This window comes from Carassius gibelio, chromosome B19 (genome assembly GCF_023724105.1).
Source record: "Carassius gibelio isolate Cgi1373 ecotype wild population from Czech Republic chromosome B19, carGib1.2-hapl.c, whole genome shotgun sequence".
NCBI classification, from domain to species: Eukaryota; Metazoa; Chordata; class Actinopteri; order Cypriniformes; family Cyprinidae; genus Carassius; species Carassius gibelio.
In genome coordinates, this window is record NC_068414.1 from 33585083 (window position 1) to 33607219 (window position 22137).

Sequence of the window (22137 nt, forward strand, 5' to 3'; positions counted from 1 at the left end):
AACAGTGTATATTTTCAGAAAAGCATATTTTCAGAATTCCTTGACTAGAAAGCAAGAAAAACTGAATTCATTAAAAAAAGAAATATTAACACTATAAATGTCTTCACTGTCCCTTTTGATCAGTTTAATGCATCTCTGCTGAATATAATTATACAATTATTTAAAAGAAAATAAACCTTACTGAACCCAAACTTTTAAAAAGCATAGTGTACTTTATTTTTGTAAAGTTTTAATTAATGGTTTGCAAAGCTAACTGCTAACCTGCTGATAGTTAGGTTAGGTTGCTGATAGTTCGGGCTTATTTCCTTAGTTATCATTTAACAAAAATTCCAATAACTCTTTAATATATACATATGATAAAAAAAATGGGTTGCACTTTATTTTACAGTACGTGTCCTAACATGTACTTATAGTGTACTTACAGTGTATTTATCTAAGAAAGTTCTGGTAACACAAGGTAACTACATGGTAACCAGGTCAAGACAAAATCATTAAAAAAAAAAAAAAAACTTAGCAGCAGAAAACCTAATTGGCATAAAAGGTCAGTTGCTTTAATTTAGTTCACTTTTCCAGTCATTCCAGCAGCATTTAGTGAGTGACCTCATGAATAAACAAACACATGAAATAATAAACCTGTTGATCATCACTCACTTTTTTACACCAAATTATAGTGCTGGTTTCTGTATTGTCATGCACTTGTTTTCGTTTGCTCTCCAGTGTGCTTGCACAAGATGAAAAGAAAATTTACATTTGAGGAAAAAAAGAACCATCGATAAGCAGTAGTGATTTTAAGAGAACACAAGCCTTGGGTCATGCACACTGCATCCCCAGACTGCAGCGTTTCTAGAATTTAGTCTATAATTCTATAATTTAAAATATGAATTCCTCACATTTACACAATCCAAACCAGAAACAAACCAATCACAAGCATCAACAACTTCTGCACAGATCCAAATGGGGAAAAAATACATATTTTTAAATGATACACATAAACAAACATGTCCACAAAGACTTTTGCCACCATAACAGATTCACATTCTAATATACTTCACCACTATTCAAGAAAAATAATTAGTTTTAAAGGACAAACGAGAAGAAAGAAAAAGTCCTGCTTTTGGATTTTACTTCAGTTGTGTTTGTGTCCGATGCACTGGCCTCACATTGCTGTTTAAACTCTCAAACCAAAGTGCTAATTTGCAAACCTCTTATGGCTGATACATACTGCTCATTTGCAAGAACCATCATCTCTGCAGCTCTAATTTAGCAAATGCTCATTAGTTAAGCTCCTCCATCATATAACACTCACATAATTTTATCCACTTCTTGTAGCCAGTAGAATATTTAACAGTTGCAGCATTCCTTGGAAAAGAAGAGTCATTTAAAACATAATAAAATAAAATACAATTAAAGTGTAATTAAATATTGTAAAATATATAACAAATGTTTCTGCATGCATTGGCAAATTAGGCAAGTGGAATGTTAGTAACACCAGTAAGGTCAGATCTAATTATGTTGAATGTATGGCTATCACAGAGTCTATATTGCTGGGGAACAGCATGTTAAGGAGCAGTGATGGTCCCTGACAGAGAGCAGTGAGCTTTCTGTCCTGCATTCACCTCACACCACTGCTGGTCTGGCTGAAAGGTGGAGCGATAACGGAGTCCACAGTGAACTTAACGTGTACGTCTTAAGTTTACTGGAGCTGTAAACGTCCTACTGTAACATCACTAATGTAAAGCTGAACCATTAAAACTGCAATAACAAAAGAAAGGTCCTTTTTGCTGAACAGGTAATGACAAAAAAATCACCATCCCTATAAGCCATATTTTCAATCAAATGACTTTGGAAAGGTATAGGGGTAAAAAGGCTTGCCGTGCCTTATTTTTCGTGAAATGTCACAGAAATAGCTGCTGTTGCAAACAAAATTCACAATTGTTAAGGATTAGGTTTTGGCGTCAGCCCTAGATCTGCAGAACGTTTACTGCGCAAATATAACTTCGAAAACATGCTGCCCTCATCATTCCAGCACAGAGGAGTCATTGTGAGCGCGCCACCAGACGGCGGACAGAGGGACTGCAGGCGCATCTCTCTCTCTCTCTCTCTCTCTCTCTCTCACACACACACACACACACACACACACGGCACCCTTTTCATTGAGCGATGCTTCAGAAAGACGCAGATCTAATATCAATATATAATACATACATTACACTATCAAAACGGAAATTAAGTCCAGTTAAGGCACCTATTTGTCTGTTTGATCACTTAATCCGTTTAACCCCACATTTTTCCAGACAGATATGTCATTAGTAAGCTTTGAAATATTTATTTTTGAAAAGTGTATGAAAAATTGAAAAAAGTTTTTATGGTCGGTCCCAAATATATATATATTCTCTTATTCTATATCTATGGAATCACTCAATAAAACGTAATAATTGTGAATTCATATATTATTAATATACACCTTGAAGCTAACGTGGACCAAAAATCTTTGTCATATCTTTATGTCAGCATACTTTACTAGCCTTTTATTTCGGAGCTCTGATGCAGTCATCATCTTCTCATGGTGCAAACAGGGAATAAACTGCTCTGGTCAAGTAACAATTTGCACTAACAATGTGAAACTGAACATATTTAATTGATACCCTTTATTCTTCCACATCTACAGGAAATGCACCAAAGTTAGAGCTTTATAAATTAATATAATTTTTATAGTGAGATTACATGGGTTAAAATATCCAGATTTCTCTGACTACTAAAACTGGTAAAATGTAACGTTAGAAGTACCTCGATCTGGACATTCGGACTCTCTTATCTATCTTGCTTTTTTTCCTGTGTGCGTGGCCTAGAATTTAGAAAAGAAGGCAGGAGGAGGAGTTTGGTTGGTTTGTTCCAGGAGTGGCGCTGCAGAAGTCCTCCCTCTAGCGGCCGCAGAGCGACACTGCAGCGCCAGCAGCGCTCGAGGCCCGGGGGTCCTGCTGGACTGAAGAGAGGAGCACCTCACCTCCCGCCCGAGGGACCACAGACAACCACAGCAGTCGAGAGACACTTCACTGAAGACACTTAAAAACTAACAATATGATTTAAAAAGGGGGAATCAGAATTTGAGTCAGGGTGTTTAAGGTATCTAAACCCATAAAAAAGTTTTTGAAATAACTGAAAATTAAAATAAGGACTAGCCATATAAAACAACACAAACAATTGACAAAAACAAAATTATTAAAACTCTCAAATTATTATGAAAGGAGAATATATGTGGCCCTGGACCACAAAACCAGCCATTTTTTTCTAGAAATTGTGATGCATGCATCATCTGGCAGCTGGCTAAATAAGCTTTCCTTTGAGTTATAGTTTGTTAGGATAGGCCAATATTTGGCTGAAATACAATTATATAAAAATCTGGAACCTGAGGGTAGGATCTCAATCCTATTTAAAGAACAGTGATTGAAGTTAATTTCAAATGCCCATTAAAATATATAGTACTTCGAGAACTAAATAAAAAAAAAAAAAGTTTTAGATTTAGTCACCTATATGAACTAACAGGATACTGCTTGGATGAATACTACGCACTGTATCTTATTTAAAACTAAAGCAATTAAACACTATAGGTCTGGTAAGTGATGTGAAAAATACTTCAACTTGTTTGTGAGAAGGAAGGCAGATTGTGAAGAGAAGATAAAAAGTTGACAACTGTGCTGCTGTATTAAAACCTTTACTTACACATGATACATCCAACAAAAACAGATTCTGAATGAATGACAAAGCAAAAAGAAAGACATTTTCTTTCTCCACACTCAGTACAGTCAATCATTTCCACAACTGCTGGAGACAGATTAAAACTAGACAAGAGAAATGAAGAGGGAAGGGTGTGAGGGGAAAAGAGCCCAAATAACAGAACAGTTTTGCACTAATACATCAGGATACACAGAGAAAAGAAAAGAGCAGTCAGAAAACATATAGTGAGAAGCAATATATATTTTTTTTTTTTGGTGGGAGTAAATTAAGAAAGCTCTTTCATATCAAGTGTAATCTCTTAAAACCCCCCACTGAACAATCACTGTTTTCATCGGCCATCCATTTACAAATACAAAATCATCATCAGATAGCCCTCCTTCAGCTGTACATCCATCAAACATGATCCTGAATGACTGAATCTCAGACCCGGGTCACATTTCACCTCAAAATCAATAGGGAAAAACCATTTAAATTTATATTTAAAAAAAAAGCACCATTCCAATTATTATAAATGGTGATTTTCACTATTGTATGTCAATGATTTTGATTTAAATCAGCATAATTCACAATTTAAATATCACTTTACAGTGTTAAAAATGTGTTAAAAATGTCCTAAAAAAGACTAAACATTACGGTTTTGTGGTGAAGCATGACCCAGACACATTCTTGACTTCACCTTCACTCTTTATCTAAATGCATTTCTCTTTCTTAACAAGCAAACATTCAGCGATACACCACAAACGCAGATACTATAGCAGGGTTCCTCAAATCTTGCCCTGGAGGGCCAATCTGCTGTAGAGTTTAACTCCAACCCTGATCAAACTCACCTACAAGTGATTATCTAATGATCCTGAAGACATTGATTAGCATGCTCAGCTGTGTTTGATTAGGGTTAGAGCTAAACTATGCAGGAAAGCACATCTCTTGTGACAGATTTGAAGATCCCTGTACTAGATGCAGAAAACGTGCATAACCACTTCATTCTCAGGCAGAGATTAATTCAAGTTTGCACTGTGCATATTTCAGAGCACCCCTGCTTGGCTTCAGACACACGAACAGGAGGGCTTTCCCCACATCTGACAAAAATTGCAGCAATGAGGCCTTAGAAAAACACACTCAACAAAACCCTCCAGATCTCTGACTCTGTATAAATAGTTGCAACAGCGGCTATGTTTAGTGATCATCACAGTACACAGTAAACCAGTAGGGGTTAGTCAGGAGGGACACCCAAGAAAACACGCCCCTCACACCTGTTTGGCAGTGCTCAATCAGTTCAGGTGCATCATGGGTAATTCAAGGGTTATGAGACAAATGGTACAAAACCTGTGCAAGCCTTATTCATTTTTATGAATGCTTTGCATCCCTAGATAGAGCGGTTAAAAGAAGAAATCATGAAAAAAAAGAAAGTAATTTTTGGGGAGAGAAAATAAAAGTTGACCCCAAAAGACAGGGAGGATCGGCCACATGAACACACAAGCTCACAGAGTATGTCTGGATTAATATGGATTCAAGCCAAGGTTGATTATGGCAAACTGCAATCAAGTAATGGGAGACACAATCCATTTCAAGAAACGGCTCCTGTATACTTCTTTCACATAGGACTACTTCTGCATTTCTGCGCGCTCACACACACACACACACACACACACACACCCCATAGGCTGACTGACAACCCATGTGAAACACAAGCATACAGTGCACAATCAAATAAGCCTCGCTCCCACCGTTCAGATATAAAGCAGACTATCAACACCAACCCAATTAGCTCCAATTCCTGGATAAAAAGAAAACTTGGTAGACAAAACATGCAAGAAAACACAGAAAACTCTAAACTACTGGGAAGCCAGATTTAAGGACCAGAAGTCAGTTGTTGATCACATTGAAAAGACTCGAAACAGGATTCTTCCTATTACTGGCCTCAACAAAACAAACACATGGGGAAGTTGAACTAGAAGATCCAAAGATATCACTAGAAGTCTGATTTCAGTAACACGTCTATGGCTAGTGTATTATGAATCTCAATCCAATCCATCAGTTCTTGTGAAATATTGTTTCTGATGCTCATTCAGATTTCAGATCAAAACACAGAAATTTAAGCACCTCATGGATGTATACAAAACGTATTTTAACAGGAATCTGCAAGTAGGTGGATAATCGTTATGCAGAAGATAGTGCATTTAAACAAGAAGTTGGCATATCAAATTCAAGTTTATTGGAGAACTTGCATATTTTGACCACTGTTGTGCGTCTATTTTGGTGTCAACAATTATGTCTAACCTTTGTCATTATTAGCACCAAAACGTGGGACCATTTGCAATCTCCAGCTATTCTTTAATAGAAAAACCTCAAATACTGTCCGTATTTGATCAAGCCTCTGTCTAAAATTACTTGTTTTGAGCCACAAAGACCTGCAGGTTTTGGTAGAGAAGAAGGTCCCCATCATTAATACTGGTGCATTTGCTGGATTCTTTCCCTGATGGCATGTTCAGTCTTTCTCCAAGACTACACTAATCGCTCTCCTATAAATGCATAGAGATGGTGATGGATGCTGGTTTTGACACGTCGACCTTTCAGATTGAATGCAGAATTCTTACATAACTCTAAGTCTCTGTTGAATAAGACGGATGTGTTCAACAATACGATTTAGTGAGTTGCAATGAGGGAAGTAACTGGTACGGATGGAATGTAGAAAGTGATTCTACTACCACACGTGAAGGCTGGAATACACTAAATCTGAACAGATTTAAAAACAATAGACATTATACTTAAACTGGGCATTATACATTTTTTTTAAAACCTTGTAACTAGACATGCTAAATGAAAATAAAATGATTTCTAAAATCAGTTTAAAATATCAAATGTGTGGATGGAGTCATAGTCTGGAGCTCAACAAAATTGGAGTCTGAACCCAAAATGTGATCTTCGGCGAAATCAATCAATCAATCCCTGAATGTCCAAAATCTGCTGACTGGCTCCAACTTTGGCCAACTAGCATCAACTCTTCCAGACTGTCAATTGGGATAAAAATCGTGTAGTGCATTCCAGCCTTTAAACAGCCCAGAATCACAGTTGTTTTTTACTATGCCAAAGTTAGTACCAGTTAATTCCAAAGGAGCATGATGATGAGCTGATTTCATCAACACTAAAGAAAAAAACCTGCAACACCATTCACATGGAAAGGACAAGAGTGGTTGGACATACTTCACAGCACACATAGACAATATGAATTATTTGTCTTTTGGGGGCATGGTGTAGATTTGGTTCCCATTTGACAAACTGGTGATGAAATGGATCAAAGGTACTTGGGGGAATTAAGAAATGGCAAAGGTACAAGGTCCTCTAGAAGGTACCAAAACCAAGAAAAACAACACGAATCAAGAAAAAAAACAAGGTCGACCCTCCTATTGCCCCTAAAAAAAAAAAAAGCAGGATTCTCCTGCAAGATTTAATCTGTGCCTTTAGGCCCTCCTTGGAACGTGATCAAAAATTCATGTCCAATAAATCCTGCATACATTTATTCACAAATGTAAAACCCTAGCCTGCACTTGATAAGGGCCAGATGCAGCAGGCCGAGAATTTCCAATGCCATTTATAAATTGGACTCATTTCATGAGTACAGTACAAAGTAGGATTTCAAGGTAAAAATCCCAAAGATAGCATGTTAGCAGTATTCCACAGTCAAAAACGAACGGGCAGCTCTGCCGTGACTTGATTCGTACCAGCCAAAGGGCTCGGCGGACTCTCGCCAAGGTCACACATGCACTGTAAATTCAGCCAACGGGCTGCAGTGACTAACGAAAAAAAAAAAAGTACAGTTCGTGCATTCAGAGTAACAAACAAACCAAAACGACACACAGAGATCTCTAGAATCAATACGAGAGTTCTAAAACTGGAAGCTGAAGCTTATGATTTAGAACCTCCAGGGAATTTGAAAAATAAGATCTCTCTGGACAGCTCATACTGTGTAAAACATTACATGGTAAAACACTTTTTTTTTCAGACAGCTTAGTCTTTTTTCAGGGCTGTACTGGTTTGAAGGTGCGGTAGGGAGAACGTGTAGAAGAGAATTGTGGGGCACGTGTTAATGGGAAGTGAGACACAGTAAAGTCCGGAGGGACTGCGATACCCTGGTGCAAACCGGCTTGAACTGGATCGAGACCAGGTTAGGTGAGCTGATGTGGCGCTTCAAGCATTTCCATTAAGAAGGTGTCGATTGGGGTGTCTCCAATCAGCTTGAAGAAGAACAGGTGCTCCAGGCACTTTAAACCAATGGAGCGCAGCGCTGGCAGTCGGAGGAGGAGTTTGGCGAATCTGAAAGCCAAGTGAGACGTAGAGAAACTGCAGTCAACTGTAACCCACTTGGCGTTGCTTGTCTTTCCCCTCTAGGGCGATTTTTACTGCAATAACCACACTGTTGTAATCTATTGAAAGATAGAAGAGAAAAAAACACATTCTCTACCTGCCCTGCTGGTCAGGATATCTGTGTTTACAATAAGCCTCCAGCGATGCATAGACCTTCTCTCTCAGTAACTCCACTTCACTTGGGCTTGACAATCCCTTCGCATCTGCACACACAGAAAATCAAAAGCTGCCATTATGAATCAACAGTGGAAATCGTCAGGAACTTTCAGGGTAACAATATATTGGTTTCTGGGATGTGTAGTTATTTAAAATAGTGATACATTGCAATATTTCCCTCCTTTGTTTAGATTTATATTTGATGCATTGCACAACTATATTCTTAGCTAATTCTGAGTTTGGACTAAGGTTGAAAAGAGTCCATGTACGACTAGGGATGAACTGATAATGCAACAGTATTGCTGCATCGCACAAATGCTGCTGTGAAGTTTGTGGTTAAACTGTTCAGTCAGATGTTTCAATTGCAAAAAAAAGGAGAACAAAAAAAATTCACATACATTACTTGATGGTAGGAAAAAGAAAAACAGCAGCTCGGTTGCATGCAATTGATTACGGTTCACTCAGCACATTCAATTTATTTAGATTTATACAATTGTGCATAATTAAATGCTAAAATGTTACATGATGAGCAGCACTAAATGGGTGCTCTGCCGTTAATTGAAAGATAAAATATAACAATGATAAAATGAAGAGTGAAATCAACAGACATTTGTAGGTTTTAAAAGGCATAATTAACCATGAACATGACTAAAATTAATGTATAACTGAAGTTGATTTCTTTTTGTTTTCTAAAAAACAGGTTGCAACACTTCCAGTTTAGGTCTTTTGTATGCGTTTCATTAAATAAATATCAGCAAGTTCCAAAAATTATAGCACCTGTATTGTATTCATTCTGAGAAAAAACAACTATGTTTGGAACATCCCTAGTATGAACAAATGTGAACTGAACGTTGTTCTGAGTGTGCGGTCTGACCTGGGTTGAAGAGGATGATGGCTCTCAGGCAGCCCAACTCTGTTTTATCCATCTGCATGTCCCTCATCTTGCTCACCAGCTCCGTCAGAACCCTGATGCCATTAAAATGAGGGCAGGAAGGAGCGGGGGATGAGGAGGAGGAAAATGAAGATTCAGGTTAATATCCGAAATACAAGAAATCACAATGAGGCAACAGAAAAAAAGCTCTATGGAGCTGTTTCATAGCCTCTTCAAAATATATTCAAAACACATCACAAAAACAAAATTATTTAAAAATCATAGCATGCTACATAAAACATCAGTCACTCTTGTTAACCTGTTAGTTCTAGCAACACATTCAATCACACAGACACACACATACACAAGACCAGTTTGGTCTTTACCTGCCCCAAACAGCCCCAGACATAATTTAATCCAACATTAACTGTCTCAAGCTACAGGCTTCCCTGACTGCTGCTGTGTGTTTATGGCGTGTGGCGGAGTGTCATTACCTGTCGAATATGGCCCCAACCTCTGCATTGTGCGCACTCTCCCTGTGTGTTCAATCACAATGTGTTATTAAAATGTCATTTCACATTTCATTGTTATATAATGTCTCCCCGCTCCAGAAAGGCCCAGGCAGAGACGTTAAGACTCCACGTATGATGGCGGTAGGCCCAGTTCAAAGAGTAACAAGCTACAGGCTCTTGTTGAAAGGAAGGCGGCGGATCATGAGTTGGCGGCAGCAAGCTTGAAATGACAATTCCCAGCATACAACAAACACAATATGACATGAACAAAGAAATATTTCACAGAATAAACCCAGGGCTCAACAATAAACATATACATTAACTTAATTATGCACATGTACATTTAAGTCATGCAAACTTTGATTTTCACACCGTTTGCAAATCTGTTGAAGGTTCTTCCAAAACTGGTGGGCATCACTTAAAATAGGATAAAATATAATTACCGGTAATGTGCTATTCACACTAAATTTATAGCTAATGCAGATTAAAAAAAAAAAAAATCATTTAAAGCCTATTTGTATAAAGCTTTACAAATATATGCATAATTTGCATTCATATCGTTTAATAAATAGATCCTGATCAAACTGAAAATGCATTATAATATTTGAGTGTGTCAAGTGTTTTGATGCATTACACTTTCTAAAAGTGTGAAAATGACTAGATAAGTTTTATAATTTATTATAAATATGGCTACAATTATTCATGAGGGCATATGATACATAAGGTGGATAATGTATTTTACAATGTATTATGCAACGGTTTAGTGAAAAAAATTATTACACATAAATCTATGAAAATATAAACAAATATATTGGCTGTATTCATTTTAATTTCAGATTTTTGCAAGTGCAGCCAGTGAAAATATAAAACTCAACTTTGAACAAACCCATTATTATTGAGCCCTGAAGAAAAAAATATAATTTTTACTGCTGCGGAATACAACTGCTTATTCTTTTAGTTATGGTATCATGTAATACTCAGCATGTCTTAATTGCATAAAATGCACATTAAATGATGAAAACACATCAGATTTTGGTTAAATAGCATCTAAAGCATAAGCATAGAGGGTTAAATAGCATCTAAAGCATAAGCCAATCAAGCAAAGCGGGAAGCATGTGCACACATCACACAGCACCAACAGGACACAATGAAGAGCTGCAAAAATCAGGCGAGATGGACAGTGAAGCACAAGGACAGGGGGCTCATTTCTGAAGCAGAGACATTATGACAAGAAGAATGGCAACAAATACAATTTCATATGAACCTCACAAACTGTGGCACAGAACATCTAGAATGAGCTTGGTTAAAACAACAGCCTGTAGCTCATTATTCCTGGATTTAGATAGACAGAAGTATGGAGTCTTGAGAAGTTATAGGGAGAAATGTGCTAAATTTGCTCATTGAAATTGCTGTAATAACTGCTGTAATAGCCAGCAGATTGGCACACTTCATACATGTGCGCTGTATTATTTATATAAACGGGAGTGTGTTGAGACTATAAGCAGAGGAGAGCGTTGGTGCACATATAGATGTCTGCATGTCTGTGTATGCCCTGTCTGTTCGTGCAGTGTCAGTCTACAAAAGCACACTATATACAGCAGCGTCAAGGCGGCAGGCTGTCAGAAGGTAAGAGCTAGTTTTCTTTGTCATGACACAGGAAAACCCAACCACCCTTGCAGCCGTACATGTGTCATAAGAAGCAAAGCGGTTAAGTTTCATGAGCACACGTTCACTACAAATCATAATACAGTGAAAAAATTCTTGCCTAATTTTTTCCCCACAAAAGCATAGCAGGTCAAATGCATAACTTTAAGTACACTGAAGAGAGTAATATAAAGAAATGTGTAATTACGCAGACTTCTGTCAAGTCTTAATAACTTTAAGCCTGATCCCTACAAAATGAAAGAGCCACATAACTTAAACTATCAATGTGAATAAACACTGCTGTTCAAAAGTTCAGGGTCAGTAAGATTTGTTTGAAAAAAATAATACTTACTGAGCAAGGGAGCGTTAAACTGATCAAAAGTGACAGTAAAGACATCTATTGTGTTATAAAATATTTCAATTTAAAATAAATTATTTTCTTTTGAACTTGCATTTATCAAAGAATTGTGGAAGAAAGAAAATTGTCATGTTTTCAATATAAAACAATGATTTTCAACATTTATAACAAGAAATCAGGAGCATCAAATCTGCATAATGATTTCTAAACAATCATGTGAGATTGAATGGCCACTGAAAATGAAGCTTTGACATCACAGGAATAAATTACATTTTAAAATATATTCAAATGGAAAAGTTATATTTTTCTTTTTCACAATATTAATGCTTTTTACTATATTTTGATACAAAAAAAACTAATTTTAAGCTAACCGTCAAGGCAATATCTATTTTTTAGTTTAAACTGATGTATTCTCTATAGAAAACAAAAACAAAAACAGGATAAAAATAAAACTAAATACTATAATTAAATAAAAACATTAATAAAAAACTATAACCACATTCCAATGATAATAAAATAACACTGGAACAAATAAATGCTGCTTTGGTGAGCACAAGAGACTTCTTTAAAACACGTATTACTGACCCCAAATATTTGAACTGCTTTTTGAAACCTATAGCAAGTGAATCAAATAGAACTCAATACAAGACTATCGTGTCTCTAATCATGTGACATGACTATTACCTGTCAAAGATGGCTCCCACCCCAGCGCTGTGAGCACTGTTCCTGTGCACGTGGAGGCCGGTGGCCAGCAGAATGCCATCCTTCACCGCGATGGAGCGATGAGAGAAAGACGCGATCAGCAGCTCATTCCAGCCTGATGGACAGATGAACGCAGCAAAAGATCATTACTGCAGCTTTATACATGATATTAAAAACATGCAATCAAGTTATTCCGAGTGTGGAAGACAGAAGCAAACAGGTTTACCAGCTCGCAGCAGGATGACCTGGTCATCCAGAGACAGCTCACTGAAGTGAGGGATCCGCTTTGCCCACTCCACCAAAGTGAACAGCTGTTTGTCAGCCGCCTGGCAGATATTTGTGACGGGGTCATTTGGCTGAAGAGAGGGGAAAAACAAAAACAGTATTATGGGTTAAGCTGTAAGAAGAGGGAATCAAATCAAAACTTGTACAAAAGTCTTTTTGTTGAATTTTAAATGTTTTAATTTTTACAGTTCTATTGTGCATAATCTTTCGACGAAAATATAATGCTTTGTGGTAAATTGCTAAAAAATTTTGGTTGATTAGATTTTCATTGATTGATGAAATTGCTAAGGTTTCCTTAATTCATTTTATTAGATACCCTTTTTTATATTAAATTAGTATGAAATCATAACACACAAAACATAAAAATGTGGCCCCAAATTAAAAAGTAGTTACTCTGTGGAGTCTGATCGTGAATAAACCAATGAATCTAGTAATAAATGGGGGGGGGGGAATAGTTATTGTTTGTCATAGATTATATTTTTGGCCATATCTGCTAACCTTTCTCTGGAGACGATGCTAGATAGACAAGCAGTCTGTCTGACAAAAAGCATTTTCAAAGCTAGAAGCTTCAATATTCAGCTTCCTGTCCTTAACCAGCCCACCAGCTTACTGTCACTGGGCTGCTACTATTAGAGCCGAAGCACCTTGAAGTTCTTCATCACGCAACAAATAATCCTGCCACTGAAGATCAGAAATCCTCTTTATGGTGCTGTATCTGTAACTTACTGAGCTTCCTCCTGAGCTGCCGTCTGCATGCAGCTCAGTCTTCTGCTCCACAGCCATCTCTGCTTCCAGAATCTTCTCCACGGGCATCTCTTCATTCGCTGCGCTGGTGGACTCCACCTCTCCCTCTCGCTCCTTGTTCCTCTGACGCTCCTCTTGAACGGCTGCATCGCACACAGGGAAATGAGGAAGAGGAACAAGACGGGGAAATAGAGATGAAGGACAGGACGGAGGACAGATTCACATGACGGGAAAGGGAAATGAACAGAGAGAAGGGGTAGTGAACAGGGAAAGATGAAAGCAGGAGTAGAGAGACACAGAGATGTACAGATACATGTAGTTCCTGGTTAGTTTTCAACATTCATTCACACCCTGAAGTCCTCCAGTGACATTCCTTCTTCAATGACCCAGTAAAAGCTACAAAGATCCCTTATTACACATTCAAAACAACATTCTCACATGATTACTATTTTTTGCTGCACAATGTCATTTAAAGGGGTCATATCATGCAGAATCAAATCTTCCTTGACCTCGGATCACAGTTTGAAAACACTGTAAATTCAGTTCATAGTTATAAAAAATACTTATTGAACTAATCTGCAAAATGAGTTGAACTTCTGCATGCCACATCAGATGCATGTTTACACAATGTCTATTGGTTTATAGAAACTTGGTCGGCCCAGTCATAATCAAGTATTTAAGAAAAAGCTGGATGGATACAATTACTTCACACCCCCCCCCAAAAAAACACCTGGCAGTGTAGCACCTACAGCTCTGCATTTCCTTCTCAACATTTTTAGGAATATTTCAATCTGACTAAGCATGAATGTGAAAAAAATGATAATCAGAGGAACATTGTTTGTGCCCTCACATCTTTCTTTCATGTGCTCCACTTTACCGTTTGTCACAGGATTACGCTTGAAGTCTGTTCGTAGCTCACATGGACATATTTTGAGCAGCCAATAAGGTAAGTGTCTAAAAGCATATTCCATTGAATGATAAATTACTTTTAACAATGTTATTAAAGCGAAAATAAGCACAAGATTTAAATAAGCACAGCATTAACAACACAAGCTATAAGAGAGCGAGGTTCATCTGTCAATCAGATTCATTAAAGTTGCGTTTGTTACTATAGCAAACAGACATCGAGCACGTTTTCTTTTAGAACCAATCATAATTTGTGACAGGAACAGGGTTCCTACACATTTTCAATTTCAAAACTCCATACTTTTCCAGACTTTTTTCTTTCTCAGTAGATTTCTGGCCCATATTTAACATAAATGGTTCATATAGAACTATTTTCAGCTTTATATTTGATATATATTACAGTCATCTATACATTTTGTATTTTCATCATTATTGTTGAAGTAATAGAAACATACAAGTGAACATTCAAAGATCTTGCTATGAATAAAGCAAGAGCATGATTTAACATAGATCTACTAGCTCAAAATTTGGTTTTCCTTATAGTAGTGCCTGTAACATCAAGGCCTAATGTCCAATTTAGCATCTGCAGTGGAGGAAAAACCATGACACATAATGGTCTGATGGCTTAACATGGCGCTGTTCATTGTCCTATTTACCAAGTTAAAGTGTTGATAAAAAAAAAAACGGCTGGTTTTGTAAAAAAAAAAAAAAAAAAAAAAAGTGTTGAAATGTGGCTTAGGGTAGTATGTCATTTCAAGGCCTTAGGTTTCATTAATGCATATTCTACGGCACCCAAAAAACCACACTGTGAAATGGGCTGATGGCACAATAGGTGGCTCAGTGTGCATGGTCCTATATGAGAAGTGTAATGGTTTCTCATGAGCACATAAAGTCTGTATATTCTTTTCTTTTTGCAAAGGTCCTTAAGCCTATGTAATATGGTGCTAAGAGTATTGTGAGAAGAAACCCAAAATGCAAAAAAAAAAAGTGCACCTTGCACCAAGCACACAAGTCGTGCTTGACAATCACTAAACAGATGACACTTCTTGTGACAAACTTATTTTCATTAAATTATTAAAGTTCTATTACAAAAAAAAAAAAAAAAAAAAATAGGGGCAAAAGTCTGGAAATGCAAATATTTCTCCATACTTTACCAAACCCCATAGGAACCCTGCAGGAAGGAAAAGTTGAATGTTGTAACATTTTATTTTATGAAAATAAGATAAAGCTCACATCAATCAAATTGTTAATCTAATTTAGTTGTGAATTGTCTTGAATCAAATCGTTCTGATTTTGCAAAAATCATTCCTGAATTGAAAACTATGAATTGTGAATTGAATCGATTAACGGTCTCCACAAGGATTCACAGCCCTAATGATAACATATCACTGTAAAAATATCTTTCCAAAGAACCATCGGTGTTCCCCATACATTAATTTATTCGACCGCCACAATATCAAAACTGACCACCACAAACAGATTTTCCAAAAGGCTTTGACTTCGCTGAATAAACCTAAACAACTGCACGTTTCAAAATCAAAAAGTGGTGTATGTGTTTTAATATCACTGTATTTCTGAAGGAAACCGACTGTCATTTTCATTTCATCTTGCATGCAATGCTCGATAAAGCAGCATTTGTGAGTGGAGCACTGCTTATATATATAACATATTTTCCGCACTATAAGGTGCACCTTCAATGAATGGCCTATATAGGGCGCACATAAAATAGAAGATACTGCAGTCAAACGTTTGACTGGGTTTGGGTTATGCATCCACTAGATGGAGCTGTGCTAAAGGAAATGTCAACATTTTGACAGAGCGACTTGATCCATATATAGGCGCTCTGGATTATAAGGCGCACTGTCATTTTTTTGAGAAAATTAAAGGCTTTTAAGTGTGCCTTATAGTGCGGAAAATACGTATAAAATATATGATGGGGGGGGGGGGGGGGTCAGTGCCGCCACAAAAAACTGAATGCAAGTCTGTGGGAAACACTAACCATATTAAGTGGTTAATAAACAATCTTGAAATATCAAATGCAAAAAGTGAGCAAGGAAAAACTGATCTGATACGGCCCCTTTAAGAGCTGTGACTAATATTCTACAGAGTAATTCTTTCACCATCCCCACATTCTCACACATACACACACAACCACCCCTCCATCCCTCCCTCCCTGCTTTTCTCCTTACATCGTTGTCGTTCATCTTGGACCACTACAGAAGGAGAGGGAGGAAGAGAGAGAACGAGAGGAAACAAAAGAGGGAGAGAGGGGGACAGGTGTTAGTGGTGACTTCAGCCCTCCCTCCCCCTCTGTTCTCCTCTCTGGCTTGTGCATTGAGGTCTATGTGATGTCTACCCACAATGCACTCTTTACATTCACAGTAAACAACCACTTTATGAAATCTACATCTCTGCAATACCCAATAATTCTGGAAAGCACTTGTCCTGTTTTGCTCTCTTTAGTGATAAGACTATTGGGCAAGCAATTTAACCGCAAAATAGGCTACACAATACAAATTACATTAAAAAGAATGACAAATAAAGAAAATTCAATATATATAAAAAATACATCTCTGCAATTTTTGTGTATATCCCTAGTTCCTTGTCAAACTAAACATTGTTTTTTTTCTTAAAATGACAGTTGTAGTAGAGAAGATCCTTATTTGTCAACTGGGTGGTGTGGATTAGAAGCTGCCTAGATACAGATTTTGGACCACTGAAAATGTTCTCCTCAAATATTTTAATTTCTCTCTGCCTGGAAACTGTCAGTAATATACATCTTGGATGGCCTGGGGGTGAGTAAAAATCAGGAAATCTTCTGAAATCACCCACTCTGCTCTCTATATACACGAGCATCAGTTTGTGTTTCTTGCTCCACTTAAATGAATAACAGCACAACACTGAACATTTCAATTTGTGCATCACACTTTCTACTGCATTAACTTCACATAAATAAAAATATACAGTGTGACCAATGTAGCGAATCACATATGGGTCAATCACAACTCTTTACATCTAGTGTAAAGATATGTGTATGTGTGAGGTGGGCGAGCAGGTTCCTCCTCTTACCCTCTCTCTTCATCCCCATGGCCAGGCACTTCTGGTAGCGGCAGTACTGGCAGCGGTTCCTCTGGCGTTTGTCCACCAGACAGTCCTTACTGTCTCTGCATGTGTAGCTCAGGTCCTTCCTCACAGTGCGCTTGAAAAAGCCCTTGCAGCCCTCGCAGCTGTACACGCCGTAGTGCTTGCCTGGAGAAAAGAGACGTGGAAAATTTAAATTTATAGAGGTGGAAGACTTTAGTCAACAGATAGGTGAACCTTAATTTAACAGTTCCATAATATTGTTGTTGCATAAGCGTTATAACAAAAATCGGTTTTTGTTCATTTGTCATGATTTTTTGCAGCCAAAAAACAATTTTTACAATTTAATGACAAGGAATACAGAACTACTTAAAATATATTAAAATAAAATAATTCACAAAATTACCTTATTTATGTATTTCTCAACAAAAATATGCAGTCTTTGTGACAAGTACTGTATATAGATATTTTTTTTATTATACTACCGTATTAGGAACAAATATTTTACACTTTATAACATTTAACAAATAACAATAAACATTCAAATGGAACAAGACAAAATAAATGAGTTCCAGTGTTTCCTTCCGACGGTTTAGGGTCAGTGACGTACCAGAAGAGCGATCTCCACAGATGGCACACAAGCGTTTCTGAGAGAGCATGGGTCCAGGGCTGTGGGCCGACATCTGCTTCAAACCGAAGGGTGGTTTGACATCATCAGAGCTGCTGACGGCATGCAGACCCGACATGGACACGGTGGAGTTGATCTGAGACGGGCAATGAGTGCAGAGAGATGAAGTGACAGAAAACAGAACAAATGTTTCAGTTCAATAAAATGAAGACTTCCTCATTTTTATTAGTGATAAACAAATATCAGATAACTAGATAACAGAAATATACATGTTAATTTCTTATGGTCAGTAGCACATGCCTGATTAGCTCTGACCCCTTAACTGATCAAAACCAGATAATAAAAAATATATCCCCAAATCATTCACCATTTCATCTCAAATAAAACCCATTAAGCACAGGTAAATGATCTGTCCATAAGAATCAGTTTTTGATACACAACCCCTCAACAGACTTTAATCATTCAAAGACAACTACATTTCAACTTTTATGAGCAACAGCACAGGGAGGAAGATGCATGAGAGAAGCTGACAGAAAGCGAGGAGAGTCAGAAAGTGAGAGAGGGTACGAGGTCTCACCTCTGTGTTTCTGCGAAACATGTTAATCTGTGAAGCAGAAATGCAGTCATGAGGAGCACAAAAAAAATTGTGGGGCAAGGGAGGTGGTGCTAAAAAATTTACAATTCCACCATGCTGTTTTGACTTGCAAAACTCAAATTTAGACTATGTGGGGGAAAAAACGGTTTAGATCCTCAGAGACTTTTGAAATTAAGGTCAAAATATCAGATGGTTTGTTATACATTAACAGTTTTAGAGGGAAACACTCAATTTATCTCTGTGAATAAACTGTGACGGAAAAACAATTCCCTCTAGTTTAAAATGTTCAGGTCTAATTACATATTGCTAGTCATTGCATTCTACTGTTCAAAATATGTTTTAATGCTTTTTAAAGTCTCTTCTGCTCACCAAGGCTGCACTTAATTATATATAATGTGTAAAATGTTTTTTTACATACACACACACACACACACACACATATATATAAGCATATACATAGTACATATTGTGTATTTGTATAATGGCATCTTTTTTATGACTGAAGGCCAGTATCACTCTGATGTCTCTAGGAAATAGTTTTCCCCCTAAATTTAACCACTGATTAGCCATTCAACATTACAACATTATCAATTTAATTTATTAGACTACATAAAATAACTTCAAATTTAAGAGAACTTAAAACAATCTTCACATAAACCCATTATAATAAATGTCATATTTACCTGTGCCCTTGAGCAAATAAGAAATACACAGAAATGTAATACATATCAAACACTAAATTCTAAATTAAATATAGATGAATCCTTACAGCTACAGAAGTTGTTGATTTCCTCTTTTTTCTTAGATTACCAGACATCACAGCAGCTGGTTATAAGATTTTTTGACTGCTGTCCCTTTAAGAGCTGCCGATGCTGAACATGACGCTGATCTAACATGCATCTAGTTACCTATTCTGACCCACTTCAGTTCTTAAAGTCTTTAATGAGTTGAATCGAGCGTGTTAGATAAGAGAGACAGAACTGGGTTGCTCCAGGACAGTTTGGAAAACCACTACATTTCAGAGTCTATATTCTTAAATGTTTAAATTTAATTGCCTTTTCGTAACTTCATGACTTAACTGACGACATTACTACGATGACATTGCATGCTCATAGTTTCTGTCGTGATTTGATATAAAATAATATAGGCTACAGCAGGCAGCGGCTCATTCGTGGTGCAATTGAAAAGCACACTACGGTTATTGTCACAAAAAAAAAAAAAAAAGAGACCGAAACAGCAGTTGTGAAAGAGGTGGCCAACCGTAACCCTACCCCTGCATTAAATATTTTTAACTTTTTTATTTCTATTATTTTAATGTATTCATGAGATGTGCAGCTCAGTGTCACCCCATCCTTCAGAGGTCATTCTAATGTGCTGATTTGCTGCTTGAGAAACATTTCTTATTTATAAATTCTGAAAACATTTGTGCTGCTTAATATATATATTTTTAGATGCTTTAATTCAATTTAACTATTTACCTGAAAGAAATCATTTGTAACATTATAAGAGTCTTCACTGACACTTTTGATAAACTTAATGTATGCTTGGTGACTAAATGTATTAATCATAAAAAAATAATAATAATCTTACTGGACCTGTATGTGAAATGTAGTGTACACAACTTATTTCAAATTTAATGTACTCAACCCCCCCCCCCCAAATAAAAACCCTGAACTCCTGATGGCACAACTGGAAACCAAACAAGTGAGATTGTCTCACAGCGCACATACAGGGCTATTGGTGAAATATAGGGAGTCAACCAGAACCAGAAGTGTTACCATGGAAGTGCTCACCTGTGGGCTGCTGATGGGGCCGTAGCCTACCGAGGGAGTTCCAGGAAGGCAGGGAGAACCCAGAGAGGAGCTGATGACTGAGAAAGGTGAGCCCATGCTGCTGATGGGACTGTTCACAGCCGAAGTGATGGGTGGAAGGGAAGTCATGGCAGCGGCTGAAGGGGCCAACGAGGGCGAACGCTGACCTGATGGTGGCGAGGAAACGGATGAGCTGTCTGGACTATGAGAATCTGTGAGGACAGAGGTAAATATTATATATTTATTCAGAGTGGCCAGTGATTTTAAAAGATGTTGTGCTTTTATAAAATATTTAAAGAGGGAAAACTGTATCTTACATACATGCAAACTGATACTGAAACCCAGATACCTATACTTATAACAAAACATTAATGAAACACTGCTAAACCAAGGTCGACAAAATTGCATAAGTATTAAACATAACATCACTATTCAGGTAATATGCAAAAACAGTGGCAACGTACATCAAACATGGCTATCATGAATATCATAAACCTGAAGCAGTCATATTAAAATCTAAGTTTACATACTTTTAGTGTACATTTCACATGTGTTATTTAAAAACTGTGCATAAAAATGATCAAGCCCGTCTCACCTCTACTGTCGCCCATGATGTGCAGCAGGGCTCTGCTGTATACACCGACTCACTCGCTCTGATGTCGGTTGACTGTTTAACTCAAGACCGCGGACTGAGGCCCGGGCCCCTGGATTTTTTATCAACCTAAATTATCCCTGCCAATTAAAAAACACTGCGTGAATAACACTTAATGACGTTTAAACTACTAACAAGAGAAATATAAATAGTCACTAACGTTATACAACAAAGCGAGTTATATTGCCTTTCCGTGTAGACATGACAGAAATATGTATTTCTAAGGGTTTATAATGGACTTCTTACAGTCATATTAACTATATACAACATAATCAATGTATACTGCATAATATTAGTTCCACAAAACAGGACTGATCATTTGCAAGCACGCAAGATGCAATTTCCAGTATCGGCTAGCGGATTAGCTTGCTAGGCAGCCTTAATTTACCAACAAAACGAGCCACATTTCACTTTATAAAACAGCTTAAAACGTCCACAAAATTTCCTTAATATCGTTTCAGTAAATGACACTGGTTTGTAAATTAAACACTCACATAATAAACAGGTACAGTATGTTAAAAACAAACGCATTTATATTTGAGTGCGGCTACTCGACTCAACTAGCATTTTATATAGCACGCTAATAACTGTGCAGGCACAATTTACTGCCCAAGAACAAACTACGGAAAACCGAGCATAGGCTATTATAACAAGGGCACAGCAACATATACCTGTCAATAAATGCAAACAACAGCAGCATCTACCGAGTTAAGGAAATACGATGAAGATTTCTATTTAAAAATGGCTAAACTAGTGCCGCGACTCTCCGTCCCCATCCCCTCGGTGTGATTCTCACAGTTGCCCTGTGATCTTCCTTTCTGAAGAGGAAACAGAAGCTGTTTACGTCCGAGCATTGGAACTGACGCCATTTTGGCTCGTGTAAAGGATAATTTGAGCCAAAATGTCTAACTCCAAATAAAGTTTCTTCATCGCAAGTACATTACATAACTGCTGCTGGATGACTCTACAAATGAGTGTCGCATAAACATGTTTACGTAATGACATACCGATAGAGTTTTGTATCAAACTATATATATTTTTTCTACTTAAATTAACAAAAGTCTTTAATTTTTTAAATGTTTTCATTTTATTATT

The 22137-nt window shown here is 37.2% G+C and overlaps 1 protein-coding gene across 7 annotated transcripts; it reads right to left on the bottom strand.

Annotated features, from left to right (window-relative positions):
• Positions 1–3696: 3696 nt before the first annotated feature.
• Positions 3697–21876, bottom strand: LOC127978908 (retinoic acid receptor RXR-beta-A). Of its 7 annotated transcripts, XM_052583878.1 has the most exons (14): positions 21714–21876; positions 20986–21122; positions 20373–20602; positions 18562–18588; positions 17967–18120; positions 17345–17524; positions 16465–16488; positions 13352–13512; positions 12567–12696; positions 12323–12455; positions 9619–9660; positions 9128–9219; positions 8195–8300; positions 3697–8046 (listed from the first exon to the last, which is right to left on the bottom strand). In XM_052583878.1, exons 2-14 carry the CDS (start codon positions 20999–21001, stop codon positions 7899–7901), a joined length of 1443 nt encoding a protein of 480 aa, XP_052439838.1. In that variant the 5' UTR covers positions 21002–21122; positions 21714–21876; the 3' UTR covers positions 3697–7898. The 7 variants fall into 7 exon arrangements, with proteins under 7 accessions (XP_052439838.1, XP_052439840.1, XP_052439839.1 ...); XM_052583880.1 differs by lacking the exon at positions 18562–18588; XM_052583879.1 differs by lacking the exon at positions 16465–16488.
• Between the last annotated feature and the right edge of the window lie 261 nt (positions 21877–22137).